Consider the following 25,889-nt stretch of genomic DNA (forward strand, 5'->3'; position numbering starts at 1 on the left):
CCCAGACACACAGCTGTGGCTGTGGCCGATAATTATGGGTTTAGCGGAGGCCTAGAAAAGGTTTCGCTCTCTCTGTCTCTCGGCCAGCAAATGCATCCAAAGTAAAGGGCTACGGAAAATAGTGCCCCGTGGGACAGTTGCTGATTTAAATTCCGTGTTAGAGAGACACAATAATTGCGGCAATTGGTCGTAGGAGCCAGACACAAAAGCAAAACCCGAAATAAAATGAAATGAAATGAAGAAACTGCACGACGATCGACCGACTGAGTGAGTGAGTGAGTGAATAAATGACTCCACTTGGAGCCAAGGAGAGTCTTTGGTTTCGGTTTCTGTGCCTTGAGTCTTCGGTCTTCAGTCTTCAGTCTTCGGTCTTCGGTGTTGGGAACATTCGAAGGTGGAGAGTGGCAGGCAGCATAAATCGTTAAAATTCTTTGGCGAAGCGCCCTCGGGGTCTACCCAAATGCTCGAGAACTTTTCGGCTTCAGCAGAGCTAAGTAGTTGACCCAGAAACTGATATTCTATTGCATATCGTTGACTCTAACTGACTGACTGACTGACTGACTGACTGGCAACTGTCAGCCATCCGATTCGTTTGCTGCTATTACGAGCATTATTATTATTATTATATATTTATGATTACGATTTTGTGATTTATTTTCGCCATTGTGGCGCCAAAGTCAAAGAGACAATCAGCAGCAGCTGCTGCCCACGTAGCTGGGGCATTAAAAATACAGAAATAAAACCAAAGACCAAAAGAGATACATAAATACAATCCCCAAAGCCCCAAGCGCCAATCTCAATGCAATCGAGAGGCTTCAGGCCAGAAGTCTGTCAAGTGGCTTAGAGGCTTGGTCGCTCTCTCATGCATATGAGTATGTGTGTATGTGTGTATGTGTGTATGTGAGTTCACTCATTCGAGTGGTATTCATGAGTATTTACTATTCGATTTGGTTTATGAGACACTCGCAAGCGCAGGCATCAAATTGTCAAGTATACGACGCGAGAGCTTTTGTCTGGGGCTGGCAGCAGCAAATTGAACGGCTGGATGGACATCCAAGACTGGGTGTGCTCTGTGCACACTCTGCTCGTAAACTAGGAGGACATCTTCAGTGTAACTCTGTTTCCACGATTTCTGTTGTTTGTTTTGTGCCTCGAATCACTGTGATTATTGGCCATGTTTGTCTACAAGTTATCACTCGATTCAGTGATCACTGGAATCACCGTATCGCCGCATGAATCACTGCCATCCAGCCAGCCCTGTGTGCCGCCGCCGCTGCCGTGCGCCGTGTGCCGCCGTGTGGCTCTGCTATGACTCCATCATCCAGCCATTCGTTCGTTCGATGCACAGAGCATTACTTAATCCGGCTTATTATGGACGCTCCGATTCGCTGACGGCTTGCGAGTATCCGCCTGCCTGCCTGTCTGCCTGGCTGCCTGCCTCCCCCCGCTCGCTTCCACCCACGTGGACTGTGTGGCTGGTTGCTGCAACATCGCTCTGGAGCTTTGGTGGCTTGTGTTTTTTCGGTTGCACTTCAAAATATGTTTGCTCGCTCCGCGGAGATTGCCAATTGCAGCGACCATCTGGACTGGGACTGGGACTGGGACTGGACTGCAATAATTTTCACTTAATTATCTAATGAACACAAGGGGCTGCAGGAGGGGGCAGGCGGCGGCAGGGGACTCCAGTTATTTTGTTGATTTTTGTGCTGGGGCCAGCCAGTAATTATGGCCGGGGATCATTTGCAAATGTGAGCTTTTTGGCCAGGCCAATACGCGATGGTCGCTGGTCACATAACTAATGATTAAACCATTTGAATGTTGGAAATGCTGTCGAGTGTTATTATGTGGCATTTGGTTTCATTATGCAAGAAACGATTTCACTCTCCATTGTCTGATCTCTTGCAGGATCACCATCAGCAGCAGCAGCAGCAGCAGCAGCAGCAGCTACAGCTCCACCAGCAGCAGCACCTCCATCCGCAGCAGCCGCAGCACCCGATGGACCAGTGTGGCTTGACCCAAGCTGGCTTGGAGGAGTACAACATTCGATCGTCCTCGCAGTACTACGACCAGACGGCGTTCCACCATCAGAAGCAGGCGTCGTACGCCCAGTCCGAGGGCTATCACAGCTATGTCTCCAGCTCGGACTCCACATCGGCCACGCCGTTCCTGGACAAGTGAGTTGGGGGACAGGGCAGTGCTGGCAGCTGGTGCACTGCAAACACGTTTCCGTGCGGCGACAATTATGACAATTTTATTCGGCCATAAAAGATTCTTGGTAACGCCATAACACATGCAAAGAGAGAGAGACAGAGAGAGAGATAGAGAGAGAGAAGAGAAGAAGAAATAAAACTGAAAACGACGACCAGTGCTTGAAGCTGTTGGCTTTCAAGGTCTTTCAGCCGCGACTCGAGTGCCTCCACGGACTGCCAACTGCCGCCTGAACTTGCCCCAAAGTGTAGTCTCATATGAAGTCTCTCTCGCTGTCTCTGTCTCTGTCTCTATGTCTCTATCGACATGCTGAAGGCTAAGCCCAGAAATTGAAGTAATTACTTGGCGAGAAACCAGAAACCAGAAACAGCAACAGCAACAGAAACTTTTCTGTAGCACGCAATGATTTGCCGAAAAATGCCAAAAACCCCACTTGAAGGCACCATTCCCCCCCCCTGTGTGTGTGTGTGTGTGTGTGCCATCCAACATTTATTCTTTCCTTCTTTCGCTTCTTGTGCAGATTACGTCAGGAGAGCGATCTGCTGTCGCGGCAGTCACATCACTGGTCTGAGAACGATCTCTCCTCGGTCTGCAGCAACTCGGTGGCACCCTCGCCCATTCCACTGATGGCACGCCAATGCAGCAGCAGCAGCAGCAACAGTGGCAGCAGCAACAGCAATGGACCTGGCTCCCATCACTCCCACTCCCACTCACATTCCCATTCCCATTCCCATAGCCATTCCCATGGCAACTCCTCCTCTTCCGCCTCGACAGCCAGCTCGAACAACATCATCAGCAGCAGCAACACGAGCACCAGCAATGGGAACAGCAACAACAACAGCTCCGAGAGCACTTCATCGACGGAAACCCTGAAATGGCTGGGCTCCATGAGCGACATATCCGAGGCGAGCCATGCCACGGGCTACAGTGCCATTGCGGAATCGGGTAAGAAGTGTCGCCAGCAAAAGAGAGGGAACTAAAAGAGAGAGGGGGAGAGAGAGAGTGAGCCAAGGAAGTGCATAGATAGATTAAATGATCAGTTATCCAACAACAAGCCTGATGCCGAGACATGAAACATTGCCCCAGAATTATGATACACAAAATCTCATCAAACGCTGTTCAAATTTCGATCATTGTGGCAATCCCTAGAGCGGCACTCGTAATAAGAGAATGCTTCTTGGACAATTGCCAAATATGTTCTTGGGCTGGCGAGTGGCAGGCCCGGCTGCAGCCCACTCACTCGCATACACGACCTTGGCTCATTGTCTGTCGCTCGACCCACTTTTACTCCCTGAGCAACACGCCCTAACCAATAAGCGGAAACTGTAAGCCACCCACTAACCATTCTCCCTTTGTTCTTTGGGTTTTGCCCCTGCAGTTTCCTCCTCGCAGCTGATTGTCCACAGCTCCCGGGTGCTGACCCCCAAGCGACACCACAGCGAGAGCGTGCTCTACCTGCACGACAGTGATCCCCCAGCGACGACGACGACAGCGACAGCGACAACGACGATGACGATGACGTTGACCTCCCCCTCACCCACAGAGAGCTGCTCCTCGCAGCACGTCCATGGCCATGCCACACAGGCCTCGGAGGACGGGAGCAGCAGCAGCCACAGCAGCAGCAGCAGCAGCTCGATGGCAATGCAACCGCTGCGCGTCCAGCACCGTCACAGTCCCAGCTATCCGCCCGTGCACACGTCCATGGCCCTGCACCACTTCCACCAGCAGTCAAGGATGAGCACACAAAGTTCCTTGCCCGAACTGGAGTCGCCCACGGATAAGCCTCGCTCCCTGATGGGCCAATCCCACTCCACGGGCGACCTCCAGCACAGCCACCAGCACTTGGGCAGTGTAGGCCAACAGCAGCAGCAGCACAAGTCCAGCATTTCGGTGACCATATCCGGAAGTGAGTCCCAGCCGCAGACACAGCCACAGCCACAGCCACAGCTGGCGCTGCCTTCGAGCAAGCAGCAGCTGATCAAGTCAGACGCCCTCAGCTGCAGTGCACCCAATGTGGGGGAGCAGTCGGCGGCCCTGGACTCCTCGTATCGCAGCAACCATCGCCTGTTCCCGGTCAGCACGTACACGGAGCCGGTGCACAGCAACACCTCGCAGTACGTGCAGCACCCCAAGCCGCAGTTTAGCTCCGGCCTGCACAAGTCCGCCAAGTGAGTAGCCCTGGAGTAGCTCTCTCCCTGAAAGCTAATCTCTCTCTCTCTCTCCCTACGCTGACAGACTACCTGTGATAACGCCAGCTGGAGCGGCTGTCCAGCCCACCTGGCACTCGGTGGCCGAGAGAATCAACGACTTTGAGCGCAGCCAAATGATTGAGCCGCCGAAGTTCGCCTACCTGGAGCCCAGCAAGACCCATCGCCTGTCGAATCCCGCGCTGAAGGCGCTGCAGAAGAACGCCGTGCAGTCGTACGTGGAGCGGCAGCAGCTGCAGCAGAAGGAGGAGCAGCAGCTGCTGCGTCCACACTCCCAGTCCTACCAGGCGCTGCACGTGGAGCGCAAGTCGCTGCCGAACAACCTGAGTCCCGTCACGATGGGCTCCTCGTCGTCGAGTGGCTGCAGCTCGCCCACGCCGCCACCGCCGCCGCCGCGCTCCCGCTCCCTGCTGCCCACGCTTCTGCGGCGCTCCAGCTCCGCCTCGGACTACGCCGAGTTCCGGGAGCTGCACCAGGCGAAGGTGCCGCCGCCGAGCATACGCAACATCAGCAGTGCGGAGAAGCTCTCGTTCAACGACTGTGGCATGCCGCCGCCGCCGCCGCCACCGCGCGGACGCGTGGCCATGCCCGCGCGGCGCACTTCCTCGGCCACGGAGTACGCCCCGATGCGGGACAAGCTGCTGCTGCAGCAGGCGGCGGCTCTGGCCCACCAGCAGCACCATCCGCAGCAGCATCGCCATGCCGCGTACCCACTGCAGCCGCAGCCGCAGCCGCAGCAGGCGCCAGAGCGGCCGCCCAAGCATCCGAATCTGCGTGTGCCCTCGCCCGATCTGCCACCGCCGCCGCTCGGGGCGGAGCTAGACACCAGCTACACCTTTGACGAGCCACTGCCACCGCCACCGCCGCCGGAAGTGCTCCAGCCACGCCCACCGCCATCGCCCAATCGTCGCAACAGCTTCGCAGGGGCATCCACGCGTCGCTCAGCCTACGCGCCGCCACCAGCCACAGTTGCAGTTGGAGCCACAGCCACAGCTCGAAGTATAGTTCCAGCCACCAAGGTGCCTCCCCTTGTGCCCAAGAAGCCAACGAGCTTGCAGGTGGGTGCCGTCTGCCGTCTACCAACTACCCGACAATCGAATTGTAATTTCTGATTCTCTGATTGCAGCACAAACATCTCGCCAATGGATGCGCCAATCTGGCGCCCACCAACAATCGCAAGCGTCCGCATCACACGCCGCCCCAGCCCATTCTCGAAAATATTATTGTGGCGCCACAGGTGCCGCCGCCACTGCTGCCGCGTGCACGGCCCACGACAGCGGCCAACGACAACATTATTGCCAGCAATCTGGAGAGCCATCTGGAGAAGGGGTGAGTGCCGAGAGTCTCTCTAGTCCAAGGATCGTTTGTTCCAGCAAGCATAGAGTCTGGGTGTGCCCTCTCTGTGGGCCTTTTGTTCTTGACCTTATCGAATCCAATTAACGTTCAATCGAGTGCGTGGAACGGTAGCTCTCAGGCCTCAATGATTTGGTGATCTAATGAGCTGCTTCCTTTGAGGCTGACGCTGAGGCTGCGGCTGAGGCTGCGGCTGATCGGAGGAGAGCCAGGCCTGTGGGGCCCGTCAATCAGCTGTCGCCTAATGCTTAATTGGATTATGAAACAGACCATGCCACCAGAGCCAGGCCAGGCCGATCACTGAGCCAGAGACTTTCGCTTTCGACCCACTAAATCCCCCACTTGGATCCAATTGCCAATCGCCGAAACGCTAAACGAGAGTCGCTGCTGCTGCTGCTGCTGCCGCCGCCGCCGCCACCTGAGCGCTGGCCCCGCACAAAATGTGTCAACTGTGGCAACAATTTATGCTTTTGGCTCCTTTGGCGTGTGGGCAGCAGCAGCACCAACCCCTCTCCAAGCCCCACCCCGGAGTGGCCTGGAGTTCTTTGTTCTGATTGTGGCGGTAAAAGCCAATCAAATTGAATATCGAAAATGTATCTGTGGGGCAGGCGGGACAAAAGGTCCATTCTTGTGGCCGCTGACATTGATAGATGAACGCCGCACAGTTCATTAGCGCATACTTTTTGCAGTCACTGTGTTTGGGCATCGCACCCAAATTTCGAGCATTAGATAACTCAGAGCCACACATTCGGGTGGGTTGGGGGTTTGTTTCTGTTGCTGTTTCTGTTGCTGTTGCTGTTTGTGGCACGATCAGTGGATCAATATTTTATTCTCTGTAAATCTGGGCACACTCTGTGGCTGTCCCCGCTGTCCCCCTCCCGCATGTTCAATAATTTCTATGGCCTGTCATGTTTTCTCGGTGGGGATTTGTTTTTGTTTTTCCTGTATGTCGTTTTTTTTTTGTGTTTAGTTTTCGTTTTTTTCGTTGGCTTTGGCGTTGACACCGGAGGAGACCTTTGCGGCACGATTTGTTGCAGCGGCAGCGGCAGCATCCAGTTATCCAGTATGCAACGCTGCAGCATTCAGCACGAGACAAATATTGACACAATTTGTGGCAAAGTTTTCAAACTTCGGCTTGCTGTTGCTGGCTGGCTGACTGCCTCCCAATGGCTTGTAAATGGGCTTGTCGTCGGAGGAGAGCTTCCCGCTCCAGAGTCCAGAGACCAGAGACCAGAGTGGGTTCAAATGCCGTTCACCGAACGAACGAACGAACGAACGAACGTGCCTAATTTGCATTTTGAAAGTTTTTGGCGTGCTGAAAATAGAGCAAAGGGCAGCCCGACGTCCCGTCCGAAACAGATCCAAAAGAGATCACCTGCACACGGTCTGTCGTCTGCTTTGTCCGCCAAAAGCGGACTTCAATTAGAGCAACACTCCAGCTCCAACTGAAATCTCCAACTCGAACTGTAACTGCAAGCCCCCGTCCCTAGAGAGGTGTGCCTGCCATGTGCCATGTGCCATGTGTTCTCTTGACAGGAACTCTAATTATCGCCTCGCACAGCCGTCGCACTGACAGCGCCAAAATCGCAGTAAAGTGCAGGCATTTTGGTGAATTAATTCTCTTTTGGCAATTTGGCAACACTCCCGAGTGCTCGAGTGCCCGATGGCTCGATGGCTCGATCTGCGGGCTGTATTATTTTCAAATTAACTGTCGACCACAGACCACGCGTCGTATGCGCACCATAAATCACTCATTCGCCATGTTGCCAGCCCAGCAAGAAAGGAACACACACTCTCGCAACTCGAACAAATCAATGCAATAGACAATTCAATTTATCCAGAGCCACAAGTCGCGACTCTGGCGATGCAGTCGCCATGATTAGCAGCGACGTTCGAGACATTGTATGCCACCAGGCAGCAGGCAGCAGGCAGCAGAAAGCAGGCAGGGAGGCAGACAGGAAGGGAGGCATGCAGGCATGCAGGCAGTCGCTGGAGAGCAGCAACATTTAACAAAGTGTTTGCCATAATTTGTGGGCCGCTATCGCCAGCTAAATATCGACAGCACCACACACAATGATCGATTGAACTTTGCTCGCTTTGCTGTGGCGACGATGACGATGACGATGACGATGCAACAGCAATAGAAACAGCAACAGCGACAAAGCAGATTGCCTTCCCGATGAGAGAATACACAGCGTGTAATAGTGCTTGCCAAATCGAACAAATCGAACAAAAGGTGATTGAATTTAATGGATTTGTGCCCAAAGGCTTTGACAAGACCTAAAAGGCACACTTGAGCCACAAAATATCATGATTACAGAGAACAGGAATATCTATTTATGGCTTTGCTTGCGCTGCAACAAAATAGACACAGAACAAAGACATTTGGCTAGCAAAAACAAGATACCAACCACATTCAAAAGAAATCTTTTATTGTAAGACACTAAGTACATGACAATTACATGGCTCCGTGGCGACATCACACGGCCAGAAACGTAGAAAAGTTTTACCCGCAGTTGCCAAGCATAGACTGCACTTCCGTTTCCGAAATTTACAGACGATTCTAATTCCAATGCAGATCCAAATATTTGTATTTATTTTTTAAGGGCAGAACAAACCTGCAATTGTAAATTTTACACGGCTTGTACACGAATTCTACATGCTGCAATGTCCCAAAACTGTAACATGCTTTTGTGCTGTTAAAAGTTAAGAGAGAAAACGCAAGAGAGAGAGAGAGAACATGCACAACGCTCTCTTCAAAATAAAGAGCATGCTCTTAAGCGAGCGAGAGAGAGAGAGACGTGGAGAGCGAGGCGGCACTTGTCCGATCGACCATTAAAGTAGTTTCGATGGTAATTTTAATCTCTTGCAAATATGCAATAAATGGCAAGAATCCGCCTAATTCTATGGGGCCATAAATAACCCGCGACTATAAAAGAGGCCAAGAACCCAAAGGTGTATTCCCGCTTTATTATTTTAATAGAATTCCTAGCCAGTGACTAGTGTTTGTTGGTATCTATGCTGCTGGTGGCTCTCTTTGCTCTTCGCTCTCTTCGAGCCGGTGGAGTTGAACCGGCTTCAGGTGACTTGCGAAACTGTGTGGTATTCAGGAATTTCGGGATATGACAAAACTATGAATACAGAATCATTAAGAACATTCTTGTCTACCGGGTAGCCAAAAATCATAACAATCGGGGCAAAATTACATGTAAAATGAATACAAACAAGTCTCCCAGTATGGGCTGACTCTTCCGCTTCGCGCTTGCGCTTGCGCTCTTCCCTGCCCCGAGACTCTTTTGCTCTTAAAACAAGTACACGTTCCGACTGGTTTTGGCTGTTGGCTGTGGCACGCTGGTGCTGGCTGGGCCTTAACTTCAAACGATTGGCAACCGCGGACGCGTTCGGACGTACGAATGGTGCTGACAGGCGATGCGCGCGTGAATCCCCAACGAAAGTAAATCAATTGCATTCGATAATCGGGCAATTAAAAATGCCAAACTCTCGTGACACTTGCATACGTGTGTATCGACTGCATAAGCCGCGTTAACTTCCTGCTAACCAAAAATACACAATCCACACAGAAACAAATACAGAAACAAATACAGAAACAAATACAGCAAATCGAAACGAACCCAAACGAAAGCGAAACACTGCCGAGTGCCGACAAGGAAGTTCAATCGAAGCGCAGCGCGGGTTCAAATGTTAGGCCAGCCGACGACAGGCGACGAACGGGGGCCAACGGACAGACCAAGAGTTGCATTCAATTTGCACAAATAACGGACAAACAAAAACAAAACCAAAAGGAAGAGGAGAAAGATATCACGCAAAGTTTTTACCTTATTTTGTTGTCACTTGTGCGCCGTCGTCAGTGTCTCTCTCTCTCTCTCTCTCGCTCTCGCTCTCCGTGTGTGTAAATCCGGTATCGGCATCTGTACCTTCCCCCAACTCTATACCCCCCTGTGGGTGTGTGTGCGCGTGTGTGTGTGCTTCAGTCATATTGGATTTCACAATATTGGATACCGTCCATCACATGAAAATGGTGTTCGGCGGCAAATTTCGAATCAGAAGGTAAACATCAACACAATTGCTTGCTTCGGTGGTCAGTTATTTTGTATGATCTCAGCGCTGATAAGCAGGGGGTCGGTTTTAGTACTAGAACACTTCCCGATTAGTCAGCCGCACTTGGGACCTTCTGGGAACTTCATTAGTTGGCAAATGAAACGGGAAACCTGACTGCCACCAGGCACACTTTTTCTTCTTACTTGCAAAAAAGTAATTGTTGGTATTTGTTTTCTAGGTTCTGGATGGATATTATCTCTCGAAAATCATTGCAATCGAGTAATTATTAAAACCACAAGTGACAAAAACTAGTTTCCACTTAGTATTCGGCTGCCATTAGCGCGATAGATTCGAGCTGGAATGTGGCCAAAGCGTTCTTACTGGTTAGGAGTAGTTTTTCCCAAGATCTCTCGATCGAGTACGAGCAAACTATGCTCTGTATGTAAGTCGTTTGTTGGCTGCATTGCTGTCTCGATTGGATCAGGCTGCTGCTGCCTGGTGTTGCGGCGCTGCCCCTGCCTCTGTACTAGTTTGTGCCGCTGTCTGTCTCTGTGTGTCGGCTAACTTCAGTGGAACCATATTTAGCATGCTCAATGCCTTGCGTCTCCGCTAATGACGACAGTTGCTGCTGCCAACTGGCTGGGATCTCTGACTCCGTCTCCTCAGCAACTGTGGCCTAACCTTACGACCGACCAACAGTCCGACCAACTCGCATACTTAGCGGAGCTGATAAATTTTCACAGCTGTTGCTGTTGCTTCCCTCTCCACCGTCTGCCATCCACCGTCCTCGTGCTCTTTTTCAATCTTTCTTCGTCTTTCTTTCCCTATTACTGCCATTCCCTTTGGGAAGCAGCCACGTAGGCGGCAGGTGCAAAACTGAAGCACGTTTCCTGCCGCCTGCCCCGCAAACGGTTACCCTACCATGCCAAATTGTCTTTGGATTCGGATTCGGATTCGCTCTGCAACTGTGTGTGTGTGTGTGTGTGTGTGTGTGTGTATCTGATGTCTGGCTAAGACACGCGTCAACAAAGCAAATCATTCGCCATAATTCATAATGAGATCTATTGACATTCGGGCCATAAAAGTGCTGTCTGAATTACACTTTGCACAGAGCCGAAGACCCAACTTCTGCACTGCTGGCTATCAGTGCGAAGATCTTATCGATTTCCATCGTACGAGTTTATGGCAGAATGAGAACAATGAGGACCTTTGTCTGCTGCCAGGGCAAAATGTGGCTAAAACCGGTTATAGCCATGGGCCATGGGCCAGTGACAGAGCCCAGCTGCTACGGTTGAGTGGTCGTCACCCTCAGAAGCGACTCTTTGGTGTCGTTGCAACCCTCTGGAGTGCCTTGATGAAAATGAGGACACCGTTAAGTGGTAGCAGAAGGTGTGTCTGTGAGTGATGGACAGCAGCTGACTGCTGTGCGACTCGCAGAGTGAATTTTCTATGGGAATAGCCCAACGGAATGAAAGAATTACCCTTAAATATCGTAGAATCTTGGTGAAATTTGGTAGCTAAACAGATATACATATATACACCTCTTTCGGATAGGGTACAGCATTGCTGCGACACAACAAAAAAAACTTTAATATTATTCTGCAATGCCGAATGGCTCTTTTTTTATTGAGGCTTCGCACGAAATAATTTCAACTGGAATTCGCTGTGTACGAGTAAAAATGTTTTGGCTTTTTCGAACCGCAACAACTGCCAGGCAACAGCGTAAACAGAAACCTAAAGAAAAAAGAAATAATCAATAAACATTTTACAATATCAAAGCGGCGACAAGAATTTCGGACGATTGCGATAGATCTTGAGTTGAGTTCAGTCCCCACCCCCCGCAGCAGCAGCAGCAGCAGATCCATGAAATTAGTTCGACCTTCGAGGGAACTTTGATTTTCGTTGCTGTGGTGTTGTTTTGTGTGGTGTGTGCCATTCGCAGGGCTAAAATGTTTATTTCTATGGTTATTGTGGCCAAACAATCAATGTTTACTGTGGGCTGAGTGTCGGAGTTTTTCATTGCCAATCGATTCGCTGTGGAAAACTTGTAAAAGCAATCAAAAAGGCAGCGAAGAATGGCCCAAAGATCTGCTCCGATTTGATTAGTGTGTTCTGTGATTTGTTCAATGCTAATTGGAGGGAGCCCCAGCCCCAGCCATTGCCACAGATGTCAAGACTTTTCAATTAGCATCTCCTCTGTACACAAATCTGTTGGATTCTATTGGGGCTTGGGTTTCGTTTTGTTTGCAGCTCTTTTTCGCCCTATTCAGGTCGGCGACAGCGGCGGGGAAAACCCACATTTATTTTTTTGGGGCCATTTCGCGACTATTTTTATTGCCAGCCAAAAGCTAAATTATCGGCAACACTTGAACAAATATCTGTGCGTATATTTATATGTACACTGTATATAAACCATTCGTTTATTATTCGGATGTATCAATCGAAAGCAGCAGAAGAACAAGAAGAGCAAATGAAGTACATGCACGCAGCCCCATAATTCAGTCTTAATAAAAATGTATAAAAATGCCATTTGTTAATCAACGGCGCTGACAAATTGACAATTTGAATAACAGCAATAAAAAAGTGAGATAACGTACAACAAAAAGGCAACGAAATTCGGAATTTCACGGAAGCGCTCGCTCGCTCTCTCTCTCTCTCTCTGCTCCTCTGTTTCTGCTAACAGAGCTCTGTGTATGTTAACAGCGCTCTGTTATCGCAGAGCGTTCATGTTACGACATGTTGGGTTCTATTAGCTTGCGTACAAAAGTTGAATCCAACAATCAATCAATCTGCTGTTGCTGCTGCTTCTCTTCTGTATTTATGATAATTAGATACAATCATAAAACAGAGAGAGAGAAAGAGTGGAATAGAAACGTGAATCGTTATAGTTTTTGGGAGGTTCTTTAGTGCTGTTCTCTAATGAGTCTGCCTCGACATTCGATTGCTCGTGTTTGGGGGTACTACTCGGGATCCATGACTACGTGTACTGCCTGCCATATGGAGTATATAGAGTGGATAAGCTTTTGGGTTGAGTACTGCTCGGGCATATGCAAATTGGTGCCACAAACGACACGTTAAAAGTTCCACATTATCGCGCTGGAACCTTTCTGAACCCTCTCTGCCCTACAGGTGGGGGCAGCCAACGTCACAGAACTTCGAACTACAAAGGGCAGCGCTCCACAAAAAACAAAAAGTATTACTAGGGGGAGTAAAAAGCGTAAAACAAAACCCAACCTACGTACTGCGACTGCGACTGCGATTGCAATTGTAATTTATTTTTTAATTTCTGTGTTGGTTTTTTGTGAGCTTTGTTCTACAAATGAACGGCGTGGCGTGGCATGGTGTGGATTCTTTACTTTCCCAACTTATCTGAAAGTGAACGGGCCAGGGGTTCGTTACTCATCCAGCGATCCAAACAGAACAAAAAACACAGAAAACGAGCAGACTGTTCGGGTCTGTCGGGTACAACTATCTGCATAAAGCCAGACCAGACCAGACCAGAGCATACACAAACAAATATCCACACACAAAGTGTTCGTATTGTATGTAGAACAAAAAGCCAAATGAAGCTAAATGCTGAGTGCAGTGACAAAAGGCGGGCCAGTGGGGAAATTCCATTAAGAAGCGACTGTGAAATGCTCTAGAAAGAAAGGATGATGATTACTTGGGGAAAAGCTCTGCATAAATGTTGATTATGAATGCATGCAAAGAATGTACATCAAAGGGAATACTTTCCTAGAAAGTTCTGAAGGGAATTCGTCTTGTTTTTCCACTGGTTTACCAGGAAGTAGAATCGCTCCCCCCCTGGGGTGGATATTGTCAAAATCCATGGGCATTCGAACAGCGGTGTGGCTTGCTGGAGCTGCGGGGCAGAGTATAATTACAGCAACGGTTCACATTGTTCAGTATTCAGCAGACAGATAGTAGAAGTTGCGGGCTCCTCCACCACCACCAGCAGCGGCAGCAAGTTCAAGTCGAGCGGGCAGACAAAGTACCGCAAAAAGTCAAACAAATGTGGCAAGAACAGAGAGACAATGGATGAGGAAGCAGCAGCACTTCTGCCTACGCCAGAAGACGCTACAGGTGCGGGCCAACCACAAATGAGTTGCTCTGTCAAGCGATCTGCAGTCTGCGATCGAGTTCAAGTTAAGAACATTTGGCATACATTTCTTCTCGGCCAGATAGGGGGCAGAGATGGGGTCGACGGATGTGCTCACGGCACCGGCATAAACATACTTTGCGGCCAGCTACATAGGGATAGGTGGCAAGGTCAGCGTCATGTCGGGAGAGACGAAATTATGGTAGCTAAAGCCAAAGCCAAATTCAATTAGCCACAATATTAATGAATAAATAAAAAACAAAACGACCAACGAACAAAAATCATAAGTCTTGGGCTAAACGCTCCAGTAACCTCCGGCCGAGTGCCGACTGCCGACTGCCGGCCGACTTCCTTCTGATTTCGTGGCCAGCAGAGGCGGCCGAAACACGCGCCGAGCACTGAGCGCCCATGCCAAGCCACGCAAATCATTAAGAAGCAACTGAAAATTTCACAAATTAACTTTATAGCACGAAAATTTCTCGGACGCCAGACACAGATGATATATCAGACGATGGTGCACAGCACAGCGAACAGCAAACACCAAACACGTATAAAAATTAATAATTATGAGCCGCCAAGTGGCCGAGAGGTGAATAAGTCTTCTGGCTGCTTCCTGCTTGGCGGCTACTGTAGAAACCCGATTGGGCATCGGCTGGGGTCTCCTCCTCCCGTAGGGTCTTGGGCCTGGGCCTGGGCCTGATTCGATTTTCAGTCTGCTCTTGAGCCATGCACGAAAATTGCTTTGACACAAATAAAACAAAAACAAAAACAAAAGCATCGAAAAAAACCTTTTTTAGTGGGTCACGCGCGTCATGAACAAATGAAAACCACTGGCTGGACGAGCAGAGCAGAGACCCACCGCCAGCCAACCCACCCAGATGATAAAAATCAAAACATGCGCAAAAAACCAAAAGCCAAAGACAACCGTCCGAAAACCCAAATTAAAATCGGAGCAGCACTTGGCAGCCGGGTTTCCCGGGGGGTTCGGGACGGGTCGGGACGGGACGGGACGGCCACAAAGCGCATGTTTCAATTGTTTGCCTAATTTGGTTTACTTTTTATTGCTGGGGGTTTTTCCCCCACCTCTCTCGGCTAAAATGTAATGCAATTAACATTTTTTACATACATTTATTGTACGTACTCTTAAACGCAACAATTTCTCATTGGCCTGGGAAGGTTTTCGGTTTGGCAAAATAAACTTGGAAATGGAAAGGGTTTCTTGGTGGTTTGTGCGAAGTTTGAGCCAGACTTGGGAATAGAGATTTGATTTGAAACCAATCGAAATTGAAATGGAGATTGCTTCCTGAGCAATCTTTTGATGATTTCATGTGCCAATCAAACAAGAATAGTTACAGACTTGTGAAATACGTTATACTTAACATGTAAAGAACAGGCTTAGGCACAAATGTGTATAATAAATAAAACCCACCGATACCCAAGTCACGAGGGTTGTGTCAGGGCTTATAGGGTAATGCTGTGGTAAATCACTGAACGATTGCATTGGCTCTTGTCTGATATTGCGTCTTGCGCTGTGGCCATGGGAAAGTTCTGCCTCTCTCCCTCTGCCGCTGCCTTGCTGGAGTGGCTATTGGCCAGTGCCAAGCTAATGGCCAAGTCGATAACCGCAAACGCAACGCAACGCAATCGGGCGTGTCGGCTGCGGCGGCTGTAAGGTACGAGTATGACTGTCACTGTCAATGAACTTCGTGGCTAAATTACGTGCCTGCAATTATTCTTGGACGAAAGAGAGGAAGGCCCGAAACACTCCGAAAATCTGTAGGCAGTTTGCATAAATTTCACTCGGGGCAGGCAGCACTGAAACAAATTCTCTGTTGCGCAATGAGAACTCGCTCGAATGGTCGCTCGATGGATCGTTCGCCTGCTGCGGCTGCTTCATCAATATTTAAATTTGTTGGAAAGATTTTTATGGGTCTACGTGTAGATCACATTTGCGACATTTGTGTCCAGCCATAAAGTGCCGTTAAGAGGCCCAAACATCGTGAAGCAGAGTGGGGATGGAGTGGAGTGCGGAGCTGAGTGGAAATTCAATTAGCGACACCCACAGCAATGGCAACGGGCACTAGGCCTCGGCCTGAGACAGATCGTAGTGATGAGAAAACTTAAAAAGCAATTCCGTTTTATGATAGAACTCAAATTGACACCAAAAATTGTGATTGCCGCTTCGACGTTCGCTCCATTTCAAATGGGAATGGGAATGGGAATCGGAATGGGGGAATCTCAATTGAAAAATGCTTTCAGAAATTGTCATTTAAATGTGCGGCGTCGCGACTCACTTTGAAGGCAAATAAAAAGTGAAATAAACTTAAATTGAAACGAAATGAAAGAGCGGGAGGTGGAGAGTTGTGTGCATTATGCATATTAAATGCTTTCACTTTCGTTTCAGAAACCAAACCACAAACGACAGGCAAAAGTTAGATAAAAAGTGTATCAATAATTTGGATGGTGTTGTTTTTTTTGGCACCTCCTGTGTCTGGGCCACAATTGAAATGCAAGACGAGGCAGTGCATCTGTTTCTATATTTACTTCTATGGCCATTCGGATTCGGCCATGGTCAGCTGTTCGGCTGTTGACTGGCTGCTGTCCGTCCCCCGTTCGGGTTGATTGTCAACCAGTACGAGTCGTGGTCTGCCTTGTGCTCAATCATTATTGCCAGTTGCATGTTTTATAACACACACCGAAACGATGATGATGATGATGATGATGATCACATGCACTTGGCATTGCATTGCTCGTGTGCATTCGCAGAGGGGCTTTAATAACTCTCCGAGGCCCGAGTCTAGACATTGTCTGTGTGTCCCGCTGCCTAGACAACTGCCAATGATTGATTCCCACAAATGCAAATGAGCTGCGGCGAGCGAGAACAACAGGCAACGGGCAAATGAAATGCAATCAATGATTGCTCGTTCCCCCTCTGCTCTGAGACAGATCCATAAGCCACGGCCACATACACACGGCCATTATTATGCGCTCGAGGTGGGGGATTCTTTTGCTTTAGCTTTTGCTTTCGTACGTGGCCGCCGCCTCAAGGCCGACACAGTCCAGGCCAGGGTCTCTTCTCTGGGGTCCTCCTCTGATCCCTGGACAAAGCAAAGCGTTAACTAAGCAGCGCCGCATATTGCCTTTGTGGATCGCATGACGAATTCCCCAACAAAGAAAACAAAGACCACAAATATGCATCGATCCCCTGTCCCGTCCGTCCTGCAGTGCCCTTCCGCGCACTCTCTGGCCTTTTGCGGCTTGCCTCTTCTTGCACGTTCTTCAGGGAAAACAAACCAACCCACAGAAAGGGAGGAAGATGATGAGGAAGCTGGAGTGCATCCAGAGGAGTGGAGTGCATACCTTCTGGTAAACAATTTTCAATCAACTCCCTTAGCTCACGGACAAAACCAAAGCAAAGCAAACCCAAGCAATTTGCAATTTAACCAAATGAAATGCAAAACCCAAGCGAACAAATTTCAATTTCCAATGGCACAAAAGAGCTGCAAGAGCCTGCAAGAGCCGATTGTGGATTGCGGATGGCAGATCATAAATATAAATAAGGAAAACCAAACAAACGCCCAAAGACAATCAGCATTCCACTGCATACATTGTATGTATATATAAAGATAATCATGCGATTATATATGTATTTGCTCTTTAGTTTTGAGAACATTTTGGGTCAGCCGCAGTGCATAAATCAGGGAAAACCGAGCCACAGTGCCACACATTTATTAAAGACAAATATGTCAGACAGGCAGGCCTCTAATTTGTTGGCTAATCAGCTGCAGCCATCCCATCGCCTGTGCAGTTGTCCCATTTCAATGCCCATTCCCATGCCCATAGCCCAAGAATCTGTGTAAATGGAACGGCGCCTCTGTCATGTGTCGTCTACATCCCCAGTGCCCAGTGCCCATTCCCCATCTACCATCTCCCATCTAAACCCATTCCATATCTTCCCATCGTGTCTCCGTTGTCATCGTTGCCAAATAAATTGTTCAGCTGAATTATGCCATTTATTTATAGCCACATTCTAATTCTCCCAAGACTTCCTTCTCCTGTGCTCGTTCCCATTCTTGCGACCGATCATTCTCATTCTCATTCTCATTCTCGTTTTCCTCAATGATTTGTGTGGAGCTTCGAGGAAGAAAAACATATTTGAATGTACATATTTCTGTTTACATGGCAGAAGGTTCCCTATTCCCACTGATTCATATTTGTGGCAAGAGCTTATTTGCCTTATCACTTCAAACGATGGCAATTTGAGAACCGATTGCATACCCTGAACAAATGAGAGTCTCTGAGCGAGCTTTTCCTACAGGTGCTGATCACATGCTTACGTGTACAATTACCTATTCAAATATTCCATTTATACATCTTTCCGTTCATCTATTGTATGCAAATCTTACCCAATTACTGACATAAATAATTTAGCTATTGCTACTGAAGATGCATTCACATCGAAATATTTCCTCACTTCTCGCATGAGCAATTTTCTCAAACCTAAAAGAAGAGCATTCAAAGTTCTGTTAAATCCCTTGCATTTTCTTTCTCTCGCGAAATTTGTTTGTACTTTTATTCTGGTGGTTTATTTCCAATCCGATGATGGCACACACCATTTTATGACACTCTCTCTCGGTCCCTCTCTCTCTCTATTTCTCTCTCTCTGCCTGCTTGTCACTGTGTTTGTTTTTGCCTGAATGTAAATTGCGTATTTCGCCAGCCGTGCCAGCAGTGCCTTCAGTTTTGTTTTGTTCAATGAAAAGTGGTGTCGCTGTCTCATTTTTCGGCTATTTATTTGATTTATTTCGCGAACCGATCGTCGGTGCGTGCCCCCAAGTATAGCCGTTCGTTATTGAATTGTATTCCCGCACTCTGGCCGGACAATGGCTCAATGGTTTCCACATCTCAAGTTTAGGTAAAGTCATCAAAAATGTCTAGCCAAGGCAGAAGATAATGCAAAAGATCGGCCACGATTTGGTGTCATTGTCAGGCCATTTCCCCGGGGAAGAGGCGCAGCTGGAATGCGTGAAATGGCTTGCCGCCTGCTCTCGTTTGTTTCCTTGGCCATATATGATTATGACTTTTAATTGCAGCTCCCAACTTGGGCAAATGCAATCCCAAAAACGATACCGAACAAGCGGCAGGCTACGAATACAAAAACGGATCCCAATTCGAATACAACCTTGAAAACGCAATCCGTGGCATCGTCAAATCTTGATCTCGTTTTTGTTTTTGCGTTATTTTGTTGGCCATATAATTGCGTTTTCCCCCGTTTGCTCTTGGCATTCACAGTTGGCCAGGCCCGAAGCCGAAGCGGCTGCTGCACGCGATCAGCGCACCGCCAAATGAATGCCAAATGTTTGCGTTTTCCTCTTAACCAATTTCGGGGCACGGTCCGGTACAGCCCATTTGGCTGCGACAAAAATCCAAAAAAGAAACTGAAAGCGAGACAACCGTCCATCGATGGATGGCTGGCTGGATGCTTCCTGTCCTGCGGCATCCCCAAAACCTGCAAGTGGCCAAACAACGGCGAACATTTGTCGATTATTATCATTATTATTATGCAGAGTTCGTTGAACATCAGCGTGCTGGCTGCAGGAAGCGACAGGGAGCGGCAGGCGGGGAGAGGTTTTTGGGGGCCAGGGCGAATGTCAATTTCACGCTTTGGTTTGTTGTGTCTTCGCCCTCCCCCCAAAAGGAGAAGAAATGAAAAGAGATTTGGAGAATTATGGTTATGACGAGCCAGCGAGACAGTGATGGGAGGACAGGGACTGTGATTGTGACTGCAACGCCCATCAAATCCACACGATAGCCCCAAACGAACAGCAACTACGGAACGGGCCTCAAAACATGAACATTAGCATCGGAGAGTGGGAGGAGGTGGTGGGGAAGGGAAGATCGGTTGACAGAGGAGAGGTAGAAAGGTCTCGCAGCTGAGAGGCGGACGTAGATCCATCTCCACGCTGATGATCAGCTGTGAGTCTGGCTCAGGAGAAGGCTTGCCTGGGCACACGATTATCGCACTGATGTTGAGGTTGATGCTGATGCTGATGCTGATGTTGGTGTTGGTGGATCGCCATTACCCGTGTGTATCTTTTATCAATAAACCGTTAATTATCAAAGCCCCTAACTGCAGTTGGCTGGCTGGCAGCGAGGCGAACAATACGCGGATGTATTTCTGTATTTCATTTTATTCCGTTGTACTCTGGCAGTGGCTCTGACTCTGGCTGTGGCTCTGGCTGTGCCCCCAACACACAAAAGCTAGGAGTGCCACTCATCAGGCAGACCAACGGGGCAACGCTCGAGATCGCCATGTCCAAGGTTTTGTAAACAGTCCCAACCTCTGGGAGAGAGGAGTGTGGGCGTGGGTTGGGTCTGGGTCTGGCTATGGGTTTGGGGTCGGGCTGTGGCTTGGGATTGGAATTGAAATTGAATTGGGTCTGTGAATTGGGTGTTCCGCTCCACAAATGCTCAGCACAAAACTTGCGGTGTACCTAAGAATATTTTCAGACTAACAAAGAACCATTTTGGCAACACTCAAAGATCTCCACGCAGACAAAGGGCGCCAAGAACCCAACCCAAAATCCAAGATGATTCTTTTTGACCTTGTAATGGAATACTTACTGTAGCGCATAAGTGGAGGAGAGCAGGAGAGGCTTCCCCCGAATGTTTTCCATTGTTTAGAATCATTCTGCAGACCATTCCGAGGCCACCACCTTGTGATGTCACCAGCAGCAGCAGGGGGGGAGGCGCGTGACACCAACAAACAATAGAAGTAGCAACCGCCCGAGTTCCCCCTCGTACCGAAATTGCCATCCGAAATCGATCAATCGATTGGGGAACTACAGCTCAATTCGGAATTCTGAATTTCTGTGTGTTTGCCAGCAGCGTGAGAATTTCCCGAACTCTTTGCTGCGAACTTCTGGCAACGAGAATTTGCATAAATAATTGCTGATTGATGCAAATTCAGTTAGAGTCTGTCTGCCCCACTGAAACCAATCCAACGCGGATCGATCGAGACAAAGTCATTTGCAGATAGATTTGTGGACTTGTAGTTCGTGTCCATTAATTAACAATGCTGATGGCTGGCCCCAGCCTTGGTTGCTGTTCCTTTTGGCTCAGAATAAATGCGAATATCATTGTGTATGCTCCATTAATATGTATGCTAAAGGTCACATTCGCTGTGGTCTGGGTCTGGGTCTGGGTCTGCTCTGACCAATTAAATTGCCGCGAAGCATGTCCCCCCGTCAAGCCAATGATCATTCATCAATCTCTCACTTTCGTTCCCAAAAGTGTACTTGAACTTATCTATAATCTCCATCCACAAATATCTGTGGTACGTGTACTTATGTCTGCATCTACTGTTGGCATGGCTGATGATCTCACTGAATGGTTTCCCACACACTCGACTCCCAGTATCCTCCTCTGTTTCGCTGCACTTCTGCATTCTACATACTTGTGACATCATCCTGCTATTTCCAGTTCTCAAAATTGCATTTCATCAAGTTTTCGTTTGCAATTAAAAGCTAATGAAGGTTCCCCTGAAATTTATTATCCCGCCAAGACACTTCCCTAATAAATTTTATCATTAAAAATTTACACAAATTCTTTGGCACTCTCTCTCTCTCGCTGGCTCACTCTCTCCCTCTCCTTCTTGCAGTGTCTTTTGCTCACTTTTTGTGTTGGGAAATGTTTTGTGCGATTAAGAAATTAAGTGCCGCTTCGCATGCTTTTCTTTTCTTTTATTTTTGTCTCCCGCTCGAAGCGGACAAGCGTACCGCCGGATCTTGGCTAACAAGTACAAGTAGAGTGCGAGTGTGTGTGCGAGTGTGTGTGCGAGTGTGTGTGCGAGTGTGTGTGTGTGCCTCTTCACACTTTTGTCCATTATCTTTTGCTCTCTTTCGACTGAAATTAGTTGGCTAAAAACAATGAGAAATCCGTATTCAGGGCAGTTCCTTCAATGGCCGCAACACTTTGGCATTCGGCGGCGGCCAGCGGACACCGGGACAGCGGACAACGGACAGCGGACAACGGACAGCCGGAGATCGGAGAGCGGCTTTTGTGTAATATCTAAAAAAACACAAAAATGGCTCAAAGACTTGTAGTCAGTGCCGTGCACCTGCCCCGTGCCCCCTATCCGCTGCTTACAACCTGCCTGCCTCCCCCTCTAACTGCTGATCCGGCCATGGCGGACGTGTTGCGCATGCGCCTGAGGGCAATACAAGTTTTGGACCCGAACGAGCGTCTCTTGTGTCTGTTGCTTTGCCATACAATTTATATGCCAAGTGGGCTGAGAGTGAAAATGTCATTGGCAGATGTGTCGCGGATATTAGCCGCCAGCCAGCCCCCGCAACCTCCCCAAATGCACCATCGGCAGACCATCTACAACTTCCTCTGATGTCCCCTATGCAAAGATTTATACTCGTATGTACAAGACAGACAAAAGGCCCGCACTCGACTGAATAATATGTTTATGGTGATTGTAACAAAATTAAATGTTGCCTCTCTGGGAAAGTGACTTCTCTCTTTTGAATACTCTTCCACACAGTCGCAAAAGCAAAAGCAAAAGGCAGAGCATCAGCGAGTAGTCTATGAGTACTCTAGAGAGAGTCTGCTACTTAGAAGGGGTGGCAGCCGTAATATTTACAAGCTTGTTACTGTCGTAGCCGAGTGCACAGAGGCGCTCCACAGGCAGAGGAGGAGGCAGGAGGCAGGAGGCACATGTGGTGCATGGCAGGGCAGGGCAGGGTCTGCTCTTGCTACTGTTTCTGCTTGCTGGGGTTCTGCCCCCCGGTGGCAGGCATCTTTTTAGCTGTAATTATGATGGGCTGGTGCTGGCAGCACCGTTTAGACATCACAAGTTAATTACCCCGGTTCGGCCCCAGCCCGTTTCAATGGGACAGGCCGAGCGGCCAACTACTTTCGACACTTTCAATGGGCAGAGGCAGTGCTGGAGAGGAGTCGCGGGGCAGGGGGCAGGGGCAGGGGCAGCTGCTGCTGCATTTCTCAAGTTTGTCTATTTTTGGTGTTTGAGGAGCAGTCTGCTGGCTGGAGGAGGCCCTCAAGCGAAAAGCGCCATTAAATCGATTTTACATTAAAAATATTGCACAAGGCATCATCATTGCTGGTGTTGCTGCCAGAATTAATGGATCATAATTATTGCTGAGCGTACAGCCAGGCAACAATCAGCCACAGACCGAGACACAACAGATATCTCCATCCAAGCAAACAGTAGCGGCAGCATTAGAAAAGAAAACAAGAAGCCAAGAGCACAGAGCACAGAGTGGAGAGCGGAGAGAGGCTCGTTGCCCGGCAATTGAAGACCGATCACGAGGCAGAAGATGGGATTAACACAGAGGGAAAAGTTTTCTGGGGAAAATGTGAAGCAGCAGCGGCAGCAGCAGCGGCAGCAGCAGATTGGTAAGAGTAAATTCTCATGGTGGGAATGGGAAGAGGCCGCGATCTATCGCAACCAGCAGATGGAGCCAGCAGATAGGGAGAGTGGATGGATGGAGGAGCTGGTCAGCCACTTAGCCAGCATTCAACATTCAGCCACTTTCAATGGCTGAGAGAGAGAAAGAGAACTTTTCTTTTCTGTTTTTTCTTACTGCTGTTGCCACTGTTGCCACTGCATTGTTGCATTGTTGCTTTTTGTGTTTTACTTGAAGTTTTCCAAGAGAAATTTATGGCATAGTTTGATGGACGATGATGCGTGCTTGTCCCTCTCTCTCTCTCTCTCTCTCGCTGCCTAAATACCAAAGAAGAAAAAGAGTCTGTTGGCCCGGTCGAGCATCTGCAGGTTGCATGCCTCTCCATCTGCCTCTGTGCATTGAGCGATTTGTTCTGGCTGCAATGTTGACCTCCACTCGACACACAGCTACTCCTCCTCCTCCTCGTGCTGCTCCTCTGGTGCAAGTCCCCGCAAAGAAAGCTGACGACCGACCATCTGTTTCCACTGTGTTTTTGTTGTTGTTTTATGTTGACTTGACGTCATTTTGCGGCAAGTGAAAATGTGTGCGATGCGATGCGATGCGATGCCATGCCGACAATCCGGTTTGCAGGTCTCAGTTTCGGCTGAGCTTGTGAGATTGTTTATGTTGAACATTCAACATTCAGCCCGTAACAGCGGCCATCGCAACCGCGAGGAGCATTTGTTTGCCTCCCCCTCTCTGGCCGCCTCCCTGCCCTCCCCGCTTGGGTTTTTGGCCCAATGTTAAGACGAGATGTTAAAAACGTGATTTCCATGCGTCTCGGCTCGAAGCGCTTGTCGTAGTCGGCATATTTAAATAAAATACTTTTACTATCAACCGAAAACTAGTCGGCAACGGGCAAGCGGGCAAACGGGCTAACAGCTCGTTATATTTGCCGATCAGAAATTATAGTGCAACAACGGCGCCAGTAGTTGGCAGTTCGTTGTGGCAGCTGCTGCCACCAGTGCGGCAGTTGCAGTTGCAGTGCGGCATACGCAATGCGCCGCCGCCACGCAGCGCAGAGGCCACTGACCAAGGAGATTTCTGCACCCCACACGACACTGCCGCAGCAGCCACCCCACCGCTCTCCAGGCGGCAGTGTCGCTGCAGTGCCACTGAACCCCACCAACAGCGGGTGGATCCATCGCATCGCAGCTAACGGTTTACATTCGCATCTATTTATTTATAATTTTTGTAAGGCACTTATGCAACCCCATCCCCAAGCAATTTATCAAACATTTCCATGGCCCTTGCCGTTGCCGTTGCCGGTTGCCGTTTGCCTTTTGCTATTCATAATTTGCATCACATAACACGAAACACAAAATGGAACGCCCCGCGCGCAGCTTAATAAATAAAATATGCGTTAATTGTGTGCCCCAATGGCCCACAGTGCCCCAGTGTCCAATTGATCAGCGGCCGGACATTTCTTTTGACCCTTTCTTTTCTTTTCTTCTCTCTCTTCTCTTTCGATATCTTTGTCATTGTCTTTGGGGGGGCACCGCCGAAAGAGCATTATCGCTTATTATACAATAAGTATTAGCGGGCGCAGAAAACGCACAAAATCCAGAGAGCTATTTTTGATTTCGGATTTGTGATTTCGGCATAAATCAGAGATTGATGTGAATCATAATCGTAATGAAGGTGTAATACATTGGGAGTTATGACTGTATTTGGGCGAGGGTGTGTGTTGCCGCCGCGGTAATAGGCTTATGTCAGCCGCTCGAGACTGGAGTAGAAAAGGAGGAATTCTCTCTCGGTGGGGGATTACAATTGCTGTCCGCTGTTCAAGGTCTTATCTGTATGTTGCTTGGCAGAGATTACACGATGGTAACCAACAGATATGAAGCATTATCGCTGCTGTTTGTGTTGCACTGTGTTAAGCTGTACTTTAGATATCTCCCTCCACTCTGTTCTTGGATCATCTTCTGCTCTCTGTGATGTCATACGCTGATAGACTTACACTCAAGTGTTACTCTCAGTTGGTATGCAAATCAAATGCTAATGCAACAGCTTGAACAGCTTGAAGCTGGGAAACCTTTTGTCTTGGCCAAAATTGGCAACACATTTTCTGCTTTTCATCTTACTTAACAGCAAAGGCAGCGCGAACGGAAGTGATTAAGAAAGGCAGCAGCGAGTGGCCCCCGTCTGGCTCTTTCTCTCTCTCCCTCTAGCACCATCTCTCCCGTGCCATCAAAGAAAGTGAGGAAGAGGCAGTCGAAATGAGGGCGGAGGGGATGAATAGCCGAACAGACGCTTATGCAAATGCTAACTAGTCCGATGAAAAGAGCCACCAGAGATGTGTCTGTATGTCTGTACATCTGCATCTGCCTTTGCCTGGCCTCAACATAGACACACAGATACTTATGTACATCTGCAGCTGCCGCAGCTGTTTTGTCTAGCTGCTGGTGCGCCTGCTCTGTGATGTAAGCCAGTCCAAAATTGTGCTGCTACCCGCTACCCGCTACCCGAACAACTCTTTCTCCCACCGACCGA

At 48.9% G+C, this 25,889-nt stretch overlaps 1 protein-coding gene across 5 annotated transcripts in view; it reads left to right on the forward strand.

The window, feature by feature from the left end:
* Positions 1-25,889, forward strand: part of LOC117892145 (protein Shroom) — a 54,359-nt gene that overhangs the window by 25,008 nt on the left and 3,462 nt on the right. For 3 of the 5 annotated variants that reach the window (XM_034798186.1, XM_034798185.1, XM_034798187.1), the window contains exons 3-7: positions 1,906-2,174; positions 2,729-3,153; positions 3,587-4,376; positions 4,444-5,473; positions 5,542-5,744. In XM_034798186.1, coding sequence (XP_034654077.1) covers positions 1,906-2,174; positions 2,729-3,153; positions 3,587-4,376; positions 4,444-5,473; positions 5,542-5,744 — 2,717 coding nt within the window. Of the gene's footprint in view, positions 1-1,905; positions 2,175-2,728; positions 3,154-3,586; positions 4,377-4,443; positions 5,474-5,541; positions 5,745-18,713; positions 18,842-25,889 lie in introns of those variants that run through there. The other 2 variants (XM_034798188.1, XM_034798189.1) reach the window with 2 other exon arrangements.

The sequence above is a fragment of the Drosophila subobscura genome, chromosome E (genome assembly GCF_008121235.1).
Source record: "Drosophila subobscura isolate 14011-0131.10 chromosome E, UCBerk_Dsub_1.0, whole genome shotgun sequence".
NCBI classification, from domain to species: domain Eukaryota; kingdom Metazoa; phylum Arthropoda; class Insecta; order Diptera; family Drosophilidae; genus Drosophila; species Drosophila subobscura.